This window comes from Oncorhynchus masou, chromosome 18, assembly GCF_036934945.1.
Source record: "Oncorhynchus masou masou isolate Uvic2021 chromosome 18, UVic_Omas_1.1, whole genome shotgun sequence".
NCBI classification, from domain to species: Eukaryota; Metazoa; Chordata; class Actinopteri; order Salmoniformes; family Salmonidae; genus Oncorhynchus; species Oncorhynchus masou.
In genome coordinates this window covers 6961719-6979624 of record NC_088229.1, presented here as the reverse complement: position 1 = coordinate 6979624, position 17906 = coordinate 6961719, and the positions used below count along the sequence as shown (strand labels likewise).

Sequence of the window (17906 nt, the reverse complement as noted above, 5' to 3'; positions counted from 1 at the left end):
GTGTATGAGGAGTGGACTAGATTACTACAGTGTGTATGAGGAGTGTGTATGAGGAGTGGACACTAGATTACTACAGTGTGTATGAGGAGTGGACACTAGATTACTACAGTGTGTATGAGGAGTGTGTATGAGGAGTGGACTAGATTACTACAGTGTGTATGAGGAGTGTGTATGAGGAGTGGACTAGATTACTACAGTGTGTGTGAGGAGTGGACACTAGATTACTACAGTGTGTATGAGGAGTGTGTATGAGGAGTGGACTAGATTACTAGTGTGTATGAGGAGTGTGTATGACGAGTGGACACTAGATTACTACAGTGTGTATGAGGAGTGGACACTAGATTACTACAGTGTGTATGAGGAGTGTGTATGAGGAGTGTGTATGAGGAGTGGACACTAGATTACTACAGTGTGTATGAGGAGTGGACTAGATTACTACAGTGTGTATGAGGAGTGTGTATGACGAGTGGACACTAGATTACTACAGTGTGTATGAGGAGTGTGTATGACGAGTGGACACTAGATTACTACAGTGTGTATGAGGAGTGGACTAGATTACTGGTGTGGTGTATGAGGAGTGTGTATGACAGTGGATACTAGATTACTACAGTGTGTATGAGGAGTGGACACTAGATTACTACAGTGTGTATGAGGAGTGGACTAGATTACTACAGTGTGTGAGGTGTGTATGACAGTGGACACTAGATTACTACAGTGTGTATGACAGTGGGAGTGTGTATGAGAGTGGACTAGATTACTACAGTGTGTATGAGGAGTGGACTAGATTACTACAGTGTGTATGAGGAGTGGACACTAGATTACTACAGTGTGTATGAGAAGTGGACTAGATTACTACAGTGTGTATGAGGGAGTGGACACTAGATTGCCACAGTGTGTATGAGGAGTAGGACATAGATTACTACAGTGTGTATGAGGAGTGGACTAGATTACTACAGTGTGTATGAGGAGTGTGTATGAGGAGTGGACACTAGATTACTACAGTGTGTATGAGGAGTGGACACTAGATTACTACAGTGTGTATGAGGAGTGTGTATGACGAGTGGACACTAGATTACTACAGTGTGTATGAGGAGTGGACTAGATTACTACAGTGTGTATGAGGAGTGTGTATGACGAGTGGATACTAGATTACTACAGTGTGTATGAGGAGTGGACACTAGATTACTACAGTGTGTATGAGGAGTGGACTAGATTACTACAGTGTGTATGAGGAGTGTGTATGAGGAGTGGACCCTAGATTACTAGAGTGTGTATGAGGAGTGGACACTAGATTACTACAGTGTGTATGAGGAGTGGACTAGATTACTACAGTGTGTATGAGGAGTGGACTAGATTACTACAGTGTGTATGAGGAGTGTGTATGACGAGTGGACACTAGATTACTACAGTGTGTATGAGGAGTGGACTAGATTACTATAGTGTGTATGAGGAGTGGGTGAGGAGGAGTGGACACTAGCGATTGGACCAGACTCACCACCATCTCAAAGAGACTCACCACCATCTCAAAGTCGCCATGGTCGACCTCACCCTGCTCCTGACTCTCCTGCCTGCCCCCCTCTCCTCCCGTCAGCCCCGACGGCTGCATCTTGTCATCAACATCATCCTCATCATCATCGTCTTTGTCTCCTGGAGGAGGAGGAGGAGGGAGAAAGGAGAACACTCAGTGTCGATGAAATCATTTAGTGGTTTATGATTTGTCCAAGCCTTTGCTCCTAAACTCTTTAAGAAAAACTGTTCTAAAATATAGAAGACTGAAAAGTCTAAATAAAAGTATATATTTTTAAATTTGTTTTTATACTGTTCTGAAATTAACTTACAAAACACTTTCAGGCAGTTCTATTGGTTCTAGTTTAAGGCTATCTAACCCTGTTCCACGGAGAGCTCCCGTCCTCGTTCTAACCCTGTTCCCGGAGAGCTCCCGTCCTCATTCTAACCCTGTTCCCGGAGAGCTCCCGTCCTCATTCTAACCCTGTTCCCGGAGAGCTCCCGTCCTCATTCTAACCTCTGCTCTCGGAGAGCTCCCGGCCCCTGCTCTTAACCCTGTTCCCGGAGAGCCCCCGTCCTCGTTCTAACCCTGTTCCCCGGAGAGCTCCCCGGCCCCGTTCTAACCCCTGTTCCCGGAGAGCTCCCGTCCCTGCTCTAACCCTGCTCCCGGAGAGCTCCCCGTCCCTGCTCTAACCCTGTCCCCGGAGAGCTCCCGTCCTCGCTCTTAACCCTGTTCCCGGGAGAGCTCCCGCCCTCATTCTAACCTCTGTTCCCCGGAGAGCTCCCGTCCCGCCCTAACCCTGTTCCCGGAGAGCTCCCGCTCCTCATTCTAACCCTGTTCCCGGAGAGCTCCCGCCTTCATTCTAACCCTGCTCCCCGGAGAGCTCCCGTCCTCATTCTAACCCTGTTCCCCGGAGAGCTCCCGTCCTCATTCTAACCCTGTTCCCGGAGAGCTCCCGTCCCTCATTCTAACCCTGTTCCCCGGAGAGCTCCCCGCCCTCATTCTAACCCTGTTCCTGGAGAGCTCCCGTCCTCTGGGTGTTCATTCTAACCCTGTTCCTGGAGAGCTCCCGTCCCTCTGGGTGTTCATTCTAACCCTGTTCCCGGAGAGCTCCCGTCCTCATTCTAACTCCTGCTCCTGGAGAGCTCCCGGGCCCTCTGGGTGTTCATTCTAACCCTGTTCCTGGAGAGCTCCCGTCCTCTGGGCTTTCATTCTAACCCTGTTCCTGGAGAGCTCCCGTCCTCTGGGCTTTCATTCTAACCCTGTTCCTGGAGAGCTCCCCGTCCTCTGGGCTTTCATTCTAACCCTGTTCCTGGAGAGCTCCCGTCCTCTGGGCTTTCATTCTAACCCTGTTCCTGGAGAGCCCCGCCCTCTGGGCTTTCATTCTAACCCTGTTCCTGGAGAGCTCCCGCCCTTGGGCGTTCATTCTAACCCTGTTCCTGGAGAGCTCCCTGGCCCTCTGGGCGTTCATTCTAACACTAATCCAACGCACCTGATTCTAATTATTATCTGGGTTGATAAACAATCAGATTAGTAAATCTAAATGGGATTCGTGAAAACCTTTCAGGAAGATTGCTCTCCAGGAAAACAGGGTTTGAAAGCCCTGGTCTGGATTCAGGGGTAGGAGATACCTACCCATGGGTGTGTTGGAGCGAGGGGGGAGAAGGAAGAGTCACGTGACGGCGTTTGTTCCTGGGTCGGAGTACTCGGATCAGGGCCTGCTTACAGGCGAAGCTAACAGACGTGTCCTGGAATAAAAAACCAGAATCAAAATCACTTAAATGTATTTTATAATACATAATTTACATCATTTAAGTGCTATTTAGGTTAAAAACAAGTTTGAACACAGCGAAAAAATGCCGATCCAGGATCAACACAGCAAAAAAATGACCATTGCAAATATATTTTCCACAGGTCTATGTCTAAAGTGTAACTGGGGAACGTACGGGACACAGTAGCATCTGCATGTAGATCTTGAGGCCACGTTAATGTAGTCCAGCTCGCAGGTACAGAACCCATGGATGACGTCCACTAAATGCGTTCACTGTCGCCTAATGTGGGTCAGACCTGGAGAGGAACAAATTGATCGATTATATATATATATATATATATATATATATATATATATATATATATATATATATATATATATATATAATAATCGATATAGATATATATATATATTTTTTACAGCAGATCAAAAAAGTTATGTAGAAACACGCCATGGGCCACCCCCAAAACAAATCCTAAGTAAATAAAAATGTTGGTTTGAAAAAATAAAAATAAATAAATATATATATATATATATATATATATATATATATATATATATATATATATATATATATATATATATATATATAACCAAACTGAACACTACCCAGCTATGAGACGATGTTTATTTATTTATTTTACCTTTATTTAACCAGGCAAGTCAGTTAAGAACAAATTCTTATTTTCAATGACGGCCTGGGAACAGTGGTTTAACTGCCTTGTCGGCTCGGGGTTTGAACTCGCAACTTTCCGGTTACTAGTCCAACGCCTAACCACTAGGCTACCCTGCAGCGATGTGAGCTATCCTGGTTAGACAGGTAGGAGCCAGGAAAGACTATGTGAGTTTACCTGGTCAGACAGACAGGTAGGGGCCAGGAAAATGATGTGAGTTTACCTGGTCAGACAGGTAGGAGCCAGGAAAGACTATGTGAGTTTACCTGGTCAGACAGGTAGGGGCCAGGGAAAAATGATGTGAGTTTACCTGGCAGACAGGCAGGGGCCAGGAAAGACTATGTGAGTTTAACTGGCAGACAGGCAGGGGCCAGGAAAGACTAAGTGAGTTTACCTGGTCAGACAGGTAGGGGCCAGGAAAGACTAAGTGAGTTTACCTGGCAGACAGGCAGGGGCCAGGAAAGCGTTCTTTGGTTTGAGGGCATGGAGCTTCCAGAAGTTATTGACCAGCTGCATGATGAAGTTACATCCCTCACTGTCCATCTGTTTCTGGCCCTCCTCAGTCATCTCTGAAAAAAACAAACAAACAAACAAACAAACGTCAATATTAAAGTGTCCAGACAAACTCATCGAAAAACTAAGTCAATAGGTTGTTAGCTGTATCGACACTAGAAGGTTTGGTCTCAGTCAACAGGTTGTTACCTGTACCAACACTAGAAGGTTTGGTCTCAGTCAATAGGTTGTTACCTGTACCAACACTAGAAGGTTTGGTCTCAGTCAACAGGTTGTTACCTGTACCAACACTAATAGGTTCAGTCAATAGGTTGTTACCTGTATCAACACTAATAGGTTCAGTCAACAGGTTGTTACCTGTACCAACACTAGAAGGTTTGGTCTCAGTCAACAGGTTGTTACCTGTATCGACACTAGAAGGTTTGGTCTCAGTCAATAGGCTGTTACCTGTACCAACACTAGAAGGTTCAGTCAATAGGTTGTTACCTGTATCGACACTAATAGGTTCAGTCAACAGGTTGTTACCTGTATCAACACTAATAGGTTCAGTCAATAGGTTGTTACCTGTATCGACACTAGAAGGTTTGTCTCAGTCAACAGGTTGTTACCTGTACCGACACTAGAAGGTTTGGTCTCAGTCAATAGGTTGTTACCTGTATCGACACTAATAGGTTCAGTCAATATGTTGTTACCTGTACCAACACTAGAAGGTTTGGTCTCAGTCAACAGGTTGTTACCTGTACCAACACTAGAAGGTTTGGTCTCAGTCAATAGGTTGTTACCTGTATCGACACTAGAAGGTTTGGTCTCAGTCAACAGGTTGTTACCTGTACCAACACTAGAAGGTTTGGTCTCAGTCAACAGGTTGTTACCTGTACCAACACTAGAAGGTTTGGTCTCAGTCAATAGGTTGTTACCTGTATCAACACGAATAGGTTCAGTCAATAGGTTGTTACCTGTATCGACACTAGAAGGTTTGGTCTCAGTCAATAGGTTGTTACCTGTATCAACACTAGAAGGTTTGGTCTCAAGTCAATAGGTTGTTACCTGTACCAACACTAGAAGGTTTTGGTTTCAGTCAACAGGTTGTTACCTGTACCAACACTAGAAGGTTTGGTTTCAGTCAACAGGTTGTTACTGTACCAACACTAGAAGGTTTGGTCTCAGTCAACAGGTTGTTACCTGTATCAACACTAATAGGTTCAGTCAATAGGTTGTTACCTGTATCAACACTAATAGGTTCAGTCAATAGGTTGTTACCTGTATCGACACTAGAAGGTTTGTCTCCAGTCCAATAGGTTGTTACCTGTACCAACACTAGAAGGTTTGGTCTCAGTCAACAGGTTGTTACCTGTACCAACACTAGAAGGTTTGGTCTCAGTCAATAGGTTGTTACCTGTATCAACACTAATAGGTTCAGTCAATAGGTTGTTACCTGTATCAACACTAATAGGTTCAGTCAACAGGTTGTTAACAGTACCAACACTAGAAGGTTTGGTCTTAGTCAACAGGTTGTTACCTGTATCAACACTAATAGGTTCAGTCAACAGGTTGTTACCTGTATCAACACTAGAAGGTTTGGTCTCAGTCAACAGGTTGTTACCTGTACCAACACTAGAAGGTTTGGTCTCAGTCAATAAGTTGTTACCTGTACCAACACTAGAAGGTTTGGTTTCAGTCAACAGGTTGTTACCTGTACCAACACTAGAAGGTTTGGTCTCAGTCAATAGGTTGTTACCTGTATCAACACTAATAGGTTCAGTCAATAGGTTGTTACCTGTATCAACACTAATAGGTTCAGGCAACAGGTTGTTACCTGTACCAACACTAGAAGGTTTGGTCTCAGTCAACAGGTTGTTACCTGTACCAACACTAGAAGGTTTGGTCTCAGTCAACAGGTTGTTACCTGTATCAACACTAATAGGTTCAGTCAATAGGTTGTTACCTGTACCAACACCAGAAGGTTTTGGTCTCAGTCAACAGGTTGTTACCTGTACCAACACTAGAAGGTTTGGTCTCAGTCAATAGGTTGTTACCTGTATCGACACTAGAGGTTTTGGTCTCAGTCAATAGGTTGTTACCTGTATCAACACTAATAGGTTCAGTCAACAGGTTGTTACCTGTATCGACACTAATAGGTTCAGTCAACAGGTTGTTACCTGTATCAACACTAATAGGTTCAGTCAACAGGTTGTTACCTGTACCAACACTAATAGGTTCAGTCAACAGGTTGTTACCTGTACCAACACTAGAAGGTTTGGTCTCAGTCAATAGGTTGTTACCTGTATCAACACTAGAAGTTTTGGTCTCAGTCAATAGGTTGTTACCTGTACCAACACTAGAAGGTTTGGTCTCAGTCAACAGGTTGTTACCTGTACCAACACTAGAAAGGTTGGTCTCAGTCAACAGGTTGTTACCTGTACCAACACTAACAGGTTCAGTCAACAGGTTGTACCTGTATCAACACTAGAAGGTTTGGTCTCAGTCAACAGGTTGATACCTGTACCAACACTAAGAAGGTTTGGTCTCAGTCAACAGGTTGTTACCTGTATCGACACTAGAAGGTTTGGTCTCAGTGAAGTGCACCAGGTTACTGGGTCTCATGATGGCGATGCAGCGTGCCGTGATCACCAGTCGCTGGAACAACTCAGGGTCCAGGTCTCTGCTGTCACGACTACAGCTGTTCAGACACTGCACCGCGTTGCTCAACAGGGACTGGTCCTAGGGGAGAGACATGTCACGGGAGACAGAGGTGAGTGGGAGTTACCTTGTGGTGGTGGTAGGCCGTACGGCTGGGGTCTACGGTTAGTTACCTTGTGGTTGTGGTAGGCCGTACGGCTGGTGTTAGTTACCTTGTGGTTGTGGTAGGCCGTACGGCTGGTGTTAGTTACCTTGTGGTTGTGGTAGGCCGTACGGCTGGTGTTAGTTACCTTGTGGTGGTGGTAGGCCGTACGGCTGGTGTTAGTTACCTTGTGGTGGTGGTAGGCCGTACGGCTGGTGTTAGTTACCTTGTGGTGGTGGTAGGCCGTACGGCTGGTGTTAGTTACCTTGTGGTGGTGGTAGGCCGTACGGCTGGTGTTAGGCCGTACGGCTGGTGTTAGTTACCTTGTGGTTGTGGTAGGCCGTACGGCTGGTGTTAGTTACCTTGTGGTGGTGGTAGGCCGTACGGCTGGGGTCTACGGTTAGTTACCTTGTGGTTGTGGTAGGCCGTACGGCTGGGGTCTACGGTTAGTTACCTTGTGGTGGTGGTAGGCCGTACGGCTGGTGTTAGTTACCTTGTGGTTGTGGTAGGCCGTACGGCTGGTGTTAGTTACCTTGTGGTGGTGGTAGGCTGTACGGCTGGTGTTAGTTACCTTGTGGTGGTGGTAGGCCATACGGCTGGTGTTAGTTACCTTGTGGTGGTGGTAGGCCGTACGGCTGGTGTTAGTTACCTTGTGGTGGTGGTAGGCTGTACGGCTGGTGTTAGTTACCTTGTGGTGGTGGTAGGCCATACGGCTGGTGTTAGTTACCTTGTGGTGGTGGTAGGCCGTACGGCTGGTGTTAGTTACCTTGTGGTTGTGGTAGGCCGTGCGGCTGGTGTTAGTTACCCTGTGGTAGGCTGTACGGCTGGTGTTAGTTACCTTGTGGTTGTGGTAGGCCGTACGTGGTGTTAGTTACCCTGTGGTTGTGGTGGGCCGTACGGCTGGTGTTAGTTACCTTGTGGTTGTGGTAGGCCGTGCGGCTGGTGTTAGTTACCTTGTGGTTGTGGTAGGCCGTACGGCTGGTGTGCAGGCTGGCCAGGAGGCCCTTGGTCTGTTGCTGGACCCCAGAGGGTCGCCATGGACAGGAGAAAGTCGCTGCTCCAACGCCGCAGCCTTGTTCTTCTCCTGAACGGTCACATATTAGTTTACTACACACGGTTTCTGTCTGGTAAAACTCTGTAATAAACCCACACAACACCCAGCTTCAGCCTCTGTCTAGTGTACAACATACTACTACATTGGTACTGAATGGAGGATTGTGGGCCTGATGTTGACAAAAACAAAAACAACAGTGTAGTGTCAAACGAGCCCATCTCTATGAAAGATATAGTGAAGGCCTTGCCTTTTCATTGGAGGAGCCCATAGCAAAACAGCTCTCTAGAGCTTCCAGGGAGCTCACCACCAACCTGAGAGAGGAGAGACGGAGACAGAGACAGAGAGACAGACACACAGAGAGAGAGAGACACAGAGAGACAGACACACAGAGAGAGAGACACAGAGACACAGACACACAGAGAGAGACAGACACACAGAGAGAGAGACACAGAGACACAGAGAGAGAGACACAGAGAGAGAGAGACACAGAGAGAGAGACACAGAGAGAGAGACACAGAGAGAGAGAGACACAGAGAGAGAGAGACACAGAGAGAGAGACACAGAGAGAGACACAGAGAGAGAGACACAGAGAGAGAGACACAGAGAGAGAGAGACAGAGAGAGAGAGACACAGAGAGAGAGAGACACAGAGAGACACAGAGAGAGAGAGACACAGAGAGAGAGAGACACAGAGAGAGAGAGACACAGAGAGAGAGAGAGAGAGAGACACAGAGAGAGAGAGAGAGAGAGAGAGAGACACAGAGAGAGAGACACAGAGAGAGAGAGAGAGAGAGAGAGAGACAGACAGAGAGAGACAGAGAGAGAGACAGAGAGAGAGACAAGTCAATTCACCGATAAATTAAAATCAATCATTTAATTTATCAAACAATCAAATCAGAAACAACTTCAAATCAAATCAAAAAGCTAGACTATTGAATTGATAAACCAAACATCCATTCAATGTTTAAAACAGTGAGGCCAAGCCAGGATGTAATAATGAGTTGCATCGTTGTTAGAGCAAACATCCAAATGTTGGTATTTTTGAAGAGTGCATTTCACATGGCATGTTCAGTCCCACAGAACACAAAAACACACACACACACACACACACACTCTCCTCTACACACACACACACACACACACACCATGCTAACAAGCAGAGAAAGAGCGATTACTAACCGGTCCAAGGTTGATAAGGACTCAGTTTCACAACTTTTTTTATTGATTGTATTTTTTTGGGAGCAAAGGAAAAGAAAAACAACGTGTGAGGACCACAGGAAGAAACCAAGAAGAAAATGAGTGAACAGAGGAAGAAGCAGAACAACAAGCCATTATGATTGCAGCCATGCAGTGGACGGACACACACACACACGCCAAAAGACAGACAGATCGACAAACACACACACACACACTATCAACACCTAAATGTCGGACCCTACTATACGGACTGCACGGGGGGGGGGGGGGGGGGGGTCAGGAGAGAGATAACTATTTATACTGCTCAAAAAATAAAGGGAACACTTAAACAACACAATGTAACTCCAAGTCAATCACACTTCTGTGAAATCAAACTGTCCACTTAGGAAGCAACACTGATTGACAATAAATTTCACATGCTGTTGTGCAAATGGAATAGACAACAGGTGGAAATTATAGGCACTTAGCAAGACACCTCCAATAAAGGAGTGGTTCTGCAGGTGGGGACCACAGACCACTTCTCAGTTCCTATGCTTCCTGGCTGATGTTTTGGTCACTTTTGAATGCTAGCGGTGCTTTCACTCTAGTGGTAGCATGAGGCGGAGTCTACAACCCACACAAGTGGCTCAGGTAGTGCAGCTCATCCAGGATGGCACATAAATGTGAGCTGTGGCAAGAAGGTTTGCTGTGTCTGTCAGCGTAGTGTCCAGAGCATGGAGGCGCTACCAGGAGACAGGCCAGTACATCAGGAGACGTGGAGGAGGCCGTAGGAGGGCAACAACCCAGCAGCAGGACCGCTACCTCCGCCTTTGTGCAAGGAGGAGCAGGAGGAGCACTGCCAGAGCCCTGCAAAATGACCTCCAGCAGGCCACAAATGTGCATGTGTCTGCTCAAACGGTCAGAAACAGACTCCATGAGGGCAGTATGAGGGCCCGAAGTCCACAGGTGGGGGTTGTGCTTATAGCCCAACACCGTGCAGGACGTTTGGCATTTGCCAGAGAACACCAAGATTGGCAAGTTCGCCACTGGCGCCCTGTGCTCTTCACAGATGAAAGCAGGTTCACACTGAGCACATGTGACAGACGTGACAGTCTGGAGATGCCGTGGAGAACGTTCTGCTGCCTGCAACATCCTCCAGCATGACCGGTTTGGCGGAAGGTCAGTCATGGTGTGGGGTGGCATTTCTTATGGGGGCTGCACAGCCCTCCATGTGCTCTGCAGAGGTAGCCTGACTGCCATTAGGTACAGAGATGAGATCCTCAGACCCCTTGTGAGACCATATGCTGGTGCGGTTGGCCCTGAGTTCCTCCTAATGCAAGACAATGCTAGACCTCATGTGGCTGGAGGTGTCAGCAGTTCCTGCAAGAGGAAGGCATTGATGCTATGGACTGGCCCGCCCGTTCCCCAGACCTGAATCCAATTGAGCACATCTGGGACATCATGTCTCGCTCCATCCACCAATGCCACGTTGCACCACAGACTGTCCTGGAGTTGGCGGATGCTTTAGTCCAGGTCTGGGAGGAGATCCCTCAGGAGACCATCCGCCACCTCATCAGGAGCATGCCCAGGCGTTGTAGGGAGGTCATACAGGCACGTAGAGGCCACACACACTACTGAGCCTCATTTTGACTTGTTTTTAAGAAGATTACATCAAAGTTGGATCAGCCTGTAGTGTGGTTTTCCACTTTAATTTTGAGTGTGACTCCAAATCCAGACCTCCATGGGTTGATACATTTGATTTCCATTGATCATTTTTGTGTGATTTTGTTGTCAGCACCATTCAACTATGTAAAGAAAAAAGTATTTAATAAGAATATTTCATTAATTCAGACCTAGGATGTGTTATTTTAGTGTTCCCTTTATTTTTTGAGCAGTGTATTACAGACTGCATGGGCTGAGGGGTCAGGAGAGAGATAACTATATATCACAGAGAGATTAAGCTCTCCAGCTAATGTCATTCTACTGGTTCTAGCCTGGGTCGTGTTCATTAGGGCACATTGTAGAAAAATGTTTTGCATGGAAATCAAAATAAGTGTTTCCTTTTGGATAATTATGGATCGTCACTCCGTTTCAGAGCCTTTTCTTCCGTTACATGTCTAGTGAACACGACCCACGTGCATATAGTCAAAAGGAAAGCTCCGATCATTTTCGCACCGCAATAACCCAGACGACCCTGTCTCTAGAGTTGTCACCCATCTAGCCAAGACGCAAAATGTCATTTCAAACCGAACCACAGTGGTAGCCTAATGCCTAGCCCTAACCTTAAATTAAGACCGAAAAAAATAAAAAAATAATTTGATTTGATTTCACACATTGAACATTTAGACATTTTTTTGACTTTGCAACTTGGCCATCTTGTGGAACCTGTCTCTTGTCTAGTGGACCTTTGGTTAACCTTTGAACCCTGTGGCGTTTAACACTAACCTCTCCAGCACGGTGCCGCCGGTGGAGGCTGGTGTGGCGATGTCCCCTTCGCCGGTGCCGTTGCCGGTGTTGAGGTTGGGAGAGCACACGTTGTTGACGGAGGCCGAGGAAGTCCTCGGGGCTCGTCAGGCCAGCCAAATTGCTCCTTGGTTTTACCATAGATCTTTATCGAGTCCAGCATAGTGACACCCGCCGGGTCAACTGACGCTCCGACTGGAGGAACGAAGAAGGAGGGAGAGGTTAGTCAGAGACATGGTGATGCCCGGCCGGGTCAACTGACGCTCCGACTGGAGGAACGAAGAAGGAGGGAGAGGTTAGTCAGAGACATGGTGATGCCCGGCCGGGTCAACTGACGCTCGGACTGGAGGAGCGAAGAAGAAGGAGAGGTTAGTCAGAGACATGGTGATGCCCGGCCGGGTCACTGACGCTCTGACTGGAGGAACGAAGAAGAAGGGAGAGGTTAGTCAGAGACATGGTGAGTCAACTGATGCTCCGACTGGAGGAATGAGAGAGGTTAGTCAGAGACGGTGGGCAAGGGAACATGTACATTTTTCGTTAAGCATTCGCACAGCAGATACAATTTCAAGATGAGCGTGAAAAGTTAACATGCTGCAGGAGATCCTGCCTGTCTGACTGTTGGAAAGCTCTGTTATCTGTGTACGTGTGATAATATGCATAACGTATATACTGTACACGCCTTCCAAACCCTCGTTACAGTGTGCCAAACCCTCGTTGCACAGCGCCAAACCCTCGTTGCACAGCGCCAAACCCTCGTTGCACAGCGCCAAACCCTCGTTGCACAGCGCCAAACCCTCGTTGCACAGCGCCAAACCCTCGTTGCACAGCGCCAAACCCTCGTTACACAGTTCATTTATTTTCCTGTACTTGTGTCCTTACAGAAGATGGAGAGTTTCTTGTCGGCCTGCAGAGCCTCCTCCCTGGTGAAGGGAAGTCGAACCAGCGGGGCCGGGTCATGTTCACCTGCATGGTTCGCCCAAAGATCTCCAGGTAGGAGGGTGCCCGCTCGATGGCCTGCGTGCCCACCTGCACCCGCATGCCTGTCATCACCATGGAGATGTTGTTGTTGACCGTCTCCGCGGTGAAGCCTCCCGGCTGGGCAGAGGGGAAGAGATAACCATATCATTAAGATGAGAAAAAGGGGTTCAGGATTAATGAAGTTTGAATAGCACGTACAAATACAGTATGGGTCAGTTTTCCTCCAAAAATGGTCACACAGTCTTCCATTAAAATATATACAGTACCAGTCAAACGTTAGGACACAACTACTCATTCCTGGGTTTTCTTTATTTTTACTATTTTCTGCATTGTAGAATAATAGTGAAGACGTCAAAACTATGAAATAACACATATGGAATCATGTAGTAACCTATTTTTTTTTTAAGTGTTAAATCAAAATATATTTGAGATTCTTCAAAGTAGCCACCTTTTGACCTCGATGACAGCTTTGCAATAATTAAACCACTTAATGAAAGACTGGAAGTGTATTTTGCGTTATCCCAGAGCAGTCGAATCAAAGCCCAGAGCTGTAGCGAGTTGGACGGAGAGGGGTGTGTGGGTATCTTTCATCATACCTTAGTGTTGGCGACATACATCCCAGTGGAGTTGAGTCTGTGTTTGATCTGCTGTCCGTTGTAAACCTGCAGGAGGTCGTTGCCTCCAAACTCCACCTCCGTCAACTGTTGGTTACTCTCAAAGAAGTCCACCGGGAAGGTCACCTGACTGGGTGCAGTGGCTGGAACAAGGCGGCAAGTGGAACAGACCATTCGTTAGATATCAAGTGATTGAATATTGCTAAGAACGTTCCAAAAACAAACTAGAAAAGGAGAACATCAAAATCAAAAGTTTGTTTGTCACGTAGAGCTTAGTGAAATGCTTCCTTACAGGCTCTAACCAACCGTGCAGAAATAGGTGTTAGGTGAACAATAAGTAAAGAAATAAAACAACAGTAAAAAGACAGGCTATATAGAGTAGAGAGGTTATATACAGTAGAGGCTATATACAGTAGAGGGTTATATACAGTAGAGGGGCTTCTATACGGTAGAGCTTCTACGGTAGAGGGGGCTTCTATACGGTAGAGGGCTTCTATACGGTAGAGGGCTTCTATACGGTAGAGGGCTTCTATACGGTAGAGGGGCTTCTATACGGTAGAGGGCTTCTATACGGTAGAGGGCTTCTATACGGTAGAGGGCTTCCTATACACGGTAGGGCTTCTATACGGTAGGGCTTCTATACGGTAGAGGGCTTCTATATGGTAGAGGGGCTATAAGTACCCTTTCTGGAGGAAATGTGTGTGTGTGATTTATTCAGTTGACTAAAGCATTTTGACAGAAACTGGCACCGTTAACCTGGAAAAACAAACTGAATGAGTGACGTGAAATGAAAGGATTTGGAGAAGTACACCAGACAGACCGGACCGGGACAGGACCAGACCGGGACAGGACCAGAGAGACAGACAGGACCAGACAGACAGACAGGGGGCTGTTTAGTTTAACCCACTTGCTGCAGCAGCCTTGCGTTTCCTGACAGGCTTCATGATGGAGATGCCGGAGCAGGGCTGCAGGGAGGGCTGGAGCCAATAGGAGGTGTTGTCTACGTTAGCCATGTAGATCCTCAGAGAACCGTCCTCACACAGCAGGATCATGGTGGTTCGCTGCTGCTCGTTAGACGCTGTGTGACGGATAGCTACCATGTCCTGGATCTGACGGGAGGAGACAGGAGTATTAGTGTTGTGTGTGGGTGTGGCTCAGTGGGGTGGGTGGGTGTGGCTCAGTGGGGTGGGGGTGTGGCTCAGTGGGGTGGGTGGGTGTGGCTCAGTGGGGTGGGTGTGGATCAGTGGGGTGGTGGGGGTGTGGCTCAGTGGGGTGGGGGGTGTGGCTCAGTGGGGTGGGGGGGTGTGGCTCAGTGGGGTGGGGGGGTGTGGCTCAGTGGGGGGGGGGTGTGGCTCAGTGGGGTGGGGGGTGTGGCTCAGTGGGGTGGGGGGGTGTGGCTCAGTGGGGTGGGTGTGGCTCAGTGGGGTGGGTGGGTGTGGCTCAGTGGGGTGGGTGGCTCAGTGGGGTGGGTGGGTGGGTGTGGCTCAGTGGGGTGGGTGTGGCTCAGTGGTGTTCTCTCTCCTTGCCTCCTCCTCAAACCACAGAAGACCTGAAGTCCAATGCCTTTAGAGAAGGAAGTAGAGAGGAATGGAGGAAAGACCAACTGAGAAAGAGTATGTTTATTGGGCTCTGATATGCTACCTTAGAAGGTAGGGTCTTCATTTCCTGGATGAGGAAGGTGTCAGGTTTGACCCTGATATGTACTATACCTTAGCCTTAGCGGGCAGGGTCTTGATCTCCTGGATGAGGAAGGTGTCAGGTTTGACCCTGATGACCAGTGTGTGTGTGTGTGTGTGTGTGTGTGTGTGTGTGTGTGTGTGTGTACTACCTTACCTTAGCGGGCAGGGTCTTGATCTCCTGGATGAGGAAGGTGTCAGGTTTGACCCTGATGACCAGTGTGTGTGTGTGTGTGTGTGTGTGTGTGTGTACTATACCTTAGCCTTAGCGGGCAGGGTCTTGATCTCCTGGATGAGGAAGGTGTCAGGTTTGACCCTGATGACCAGTGTGTGTGTGTGTGTGTGTGTGTACTATACCTTAGCCTTAGCGGGCAGGGTCTTGATCTCCTGGATGAGGAAGGTGTCAGGTTTGACCATGATGACCAGTGGGATACCAGTAGTCTGCTGGACGCAGCACACCAGGCCTGGGTGGTTCATCACCTCAGACCACTGGCACAGAGCTGGAGACGTCTTACTGCCCCCATTGGAGCTGGAGGGACGGAGAACGTTAAGATACATCGAAAATTACAATAATAACTCCTTACAAATGTTGTCCAATGACAACAAGTGGTGCATCTACTTACTTAACACAAAATAAATAAAAATGGAAAAAAAGTTGGCCAATACGCCGTTGGTTATCCTTACCCTTTGACGTTGATGGTGAAGAGTCTCTGTACGTCAGTGGTGCTGCGACTGACGGTGGCAGCAAACGACTTGCCCTGGCTGTAGCTGAAGAACAGCATCTGGAGAACGTGGCTGTAGTACACCGATACACCGCCGCCAGCAACCTGACCGTTACTGTCCTGGAAGGAGAGACCAGTCAGACCAGAGACCAGTCTGGAGAACAACTCCTCTGCCACCTGGCTGTTACTGTCCTGGAAGGAGGAGAGACCAGCAGCGGCGTCTGGAGAACATGGCTGTAACAGTCCTCTGCCACCTGGCTGTTACTGTCCTGGAAGGAGGAGAGAGACCAGTCAGAACAGACCAGAACAGCAGCATCTGGAGAACATGGCTGGAACAGTCCTCTGCCACCTGGCTGTTACTGTCCTGGAAGGACACAGAGCTACGATGCAGGAATCAGATACAATTTATTTTCTTTCAAAATGCTAAAGCTCTGCTTGATCGAGTTGACCCGGACCATTCTGCTAAACCCGGGAAAAGGCTCTCTGTTTTTAAGAGTTCAAGAGAAACCATGTGAAGGATTTCTGCGTTCAACCCAGGTGTGTTTGTACCTTAAGGTCCTGGTGGCTGATCTCCAGGACTGAGGTAACGTAGAAGGGCCCATGTTGGGCGCTGGACGACTCGTCCATGACCTGTGTACATGTAGCCAGCAGAGGACATGATGACGATGATGCTCTTCCCTTCCTCGTTGAACAGGAAGGTGGCGTCACGGATCTTGGAGCTCGGCAGCAGGAAGTAGTACACAGGGCTCAGGAGCGTCCACTGACAGGTCATAGATCTAACAGGGAGAGAAGAAGAAGAGTCTCACCAATCAACGTTGTTATGCAAATCAACCCTTCTATTTCCATTCATTCTTCTATTGAAAGACAAAAGGACAAACAAAGAGCTGATTTTCCATTCTGCTCTGTTCTGTTCTGTTAATGCTTACTGTTATTAGTGTTTTTACAGTCAGGTCCTTGTCTAAGGCGTGCACATTATACTACCTCAAGAGTTGAATAAAAAAGGATTGAGGATCACAAAAATAAAATAAATGTATCTACACTTGAAGCAATCACCTAGCAAACTTTACAAAGAGCTGATGTGGTACCTTGACGAAGTCCGCCGTGATGATGGCCAGCTCCGTCTGGGAGCCAGGCAGCCAGATAGCCTTGATTATGAAGTTCCCAGTAGCCAGCTGAGGGTGCAGCACCAGGTGTTCTGACACTGACCCTGTACTACTGAACGTCAACACGTGGCAGTCCTGAACACGAGAGAGAGAAAGAGAGAGAGAGAAAGAGACAGAGAGACAGAGAGACAGAGAGACAGAGACAGAGAGAGACAGAGAGACAGAGAGAGAGACAGAGAGAGAGAGACAGAGAGAGAGAGACAGAGAGAGAGACAGAGAGAGACAGAGAGAGAGACAGAGAGACAGAGAGAGAGAGACAGAGAGAGAGAGACAGAGAGAGAGACAGAGAGAGAGAGAGACAGAGAGAGAGAGACAGAGAGAGAGACAGAGAGAGAAAGAGAGACAGCTTGGCAACATGAGGTGTGTGACTATGATTAGAAAAAGACGCAAAAACAGGGAATTGTTTCTTACTCTGGGCATCAATTCAGGGATTGGGGGTCATACGGGGGGGGGCATACGTCATTCACGGGGGCATACGTCATTCACGGGGGCATACGTCATTCACGGGGGGCATACGTCATCCACAAAGGGGGTGGCATACGTCATTCACAAGGGGGGTGGCATACGTCATTCACAAGGGGGGCATACGTCATTCACAAGGGGGGGGGGCATACGTCATTCACAAGGGGGGGGAATACATCATACGTCATTCACAGGGGAATACGTCATTCACAAGGGGGGGGGGGGGGGATGCGTCATTCACAGGGGATTGGCCATACGTCATTCACAGGGGATTGGGTAATATTGTCACCCATCAGACTATTCTTGATTAAATCTGGTCTTCACATAACTAAATAATATGTGAATTAAATTA

General features: G+C 47.7%; 2 protein-coding genes and 2 long non-coding RNA genes across 4 annotated transcripts in view; all 4 read right to left on the bottom strand.

Moving 5' to 3' along the window:
* Positions 1-17906, bottom strand: part of LOC135503874 (protein-tyrosine kinase 6-like) — a 56652-nt gene that overhangs the window by 1233 nt on the left and 37513 nt on the right. The window lies entirely within an intron of this gene.
* On the bottom strand, positions 1001-3484 carry LOC135503876 (uncharacterized). The gene is made up of 3 exons (XR_010450015.1): positions 3454-3484; positions 3143-3255; positions 1001-1647 (listed from the first exon to the last, which is right to left on the bottom strand). It is a non-coding gene; the product is annotated as an uncharacterized LOC135503876 (long non-coding RNA).
* LOC135503875 (uncharacterized) lies at positions 8305-12024 on the bottom strand. The gene is made up of 3 exons (XR_010450014.1): positions 11922-12024; positions 8549-8612; positions 8305-8331 (listed from the first exon to the last, which is right to left on the bottom strand). It is a non-coding gene; the product is annotated as an uncharacterized LOC135503875 (long non-coding RNA).
* Positions 15472-17152, bottom strand: LOC135503873 (E3 ubiquitin-protein ligase UBR4-like). The gene is made up of 4 exons (XM_064922044.1): positions 17015-17152; positions 16479-16705; positions 15892-16049; positions 15472-15736 (listed from the first exon to the last, which is right to left on the bottom strand). Exons 2-4 carry the CDS (start codon positions 16554-16556, stop codon positions 15559-15561), a joined length of 414 nt encoding a protein of 137 aa, XP_064778116.1. The 5' UTR covers positions 16557-16705; positions 17015-17152; the 3' UTR covers positions 15472-15558.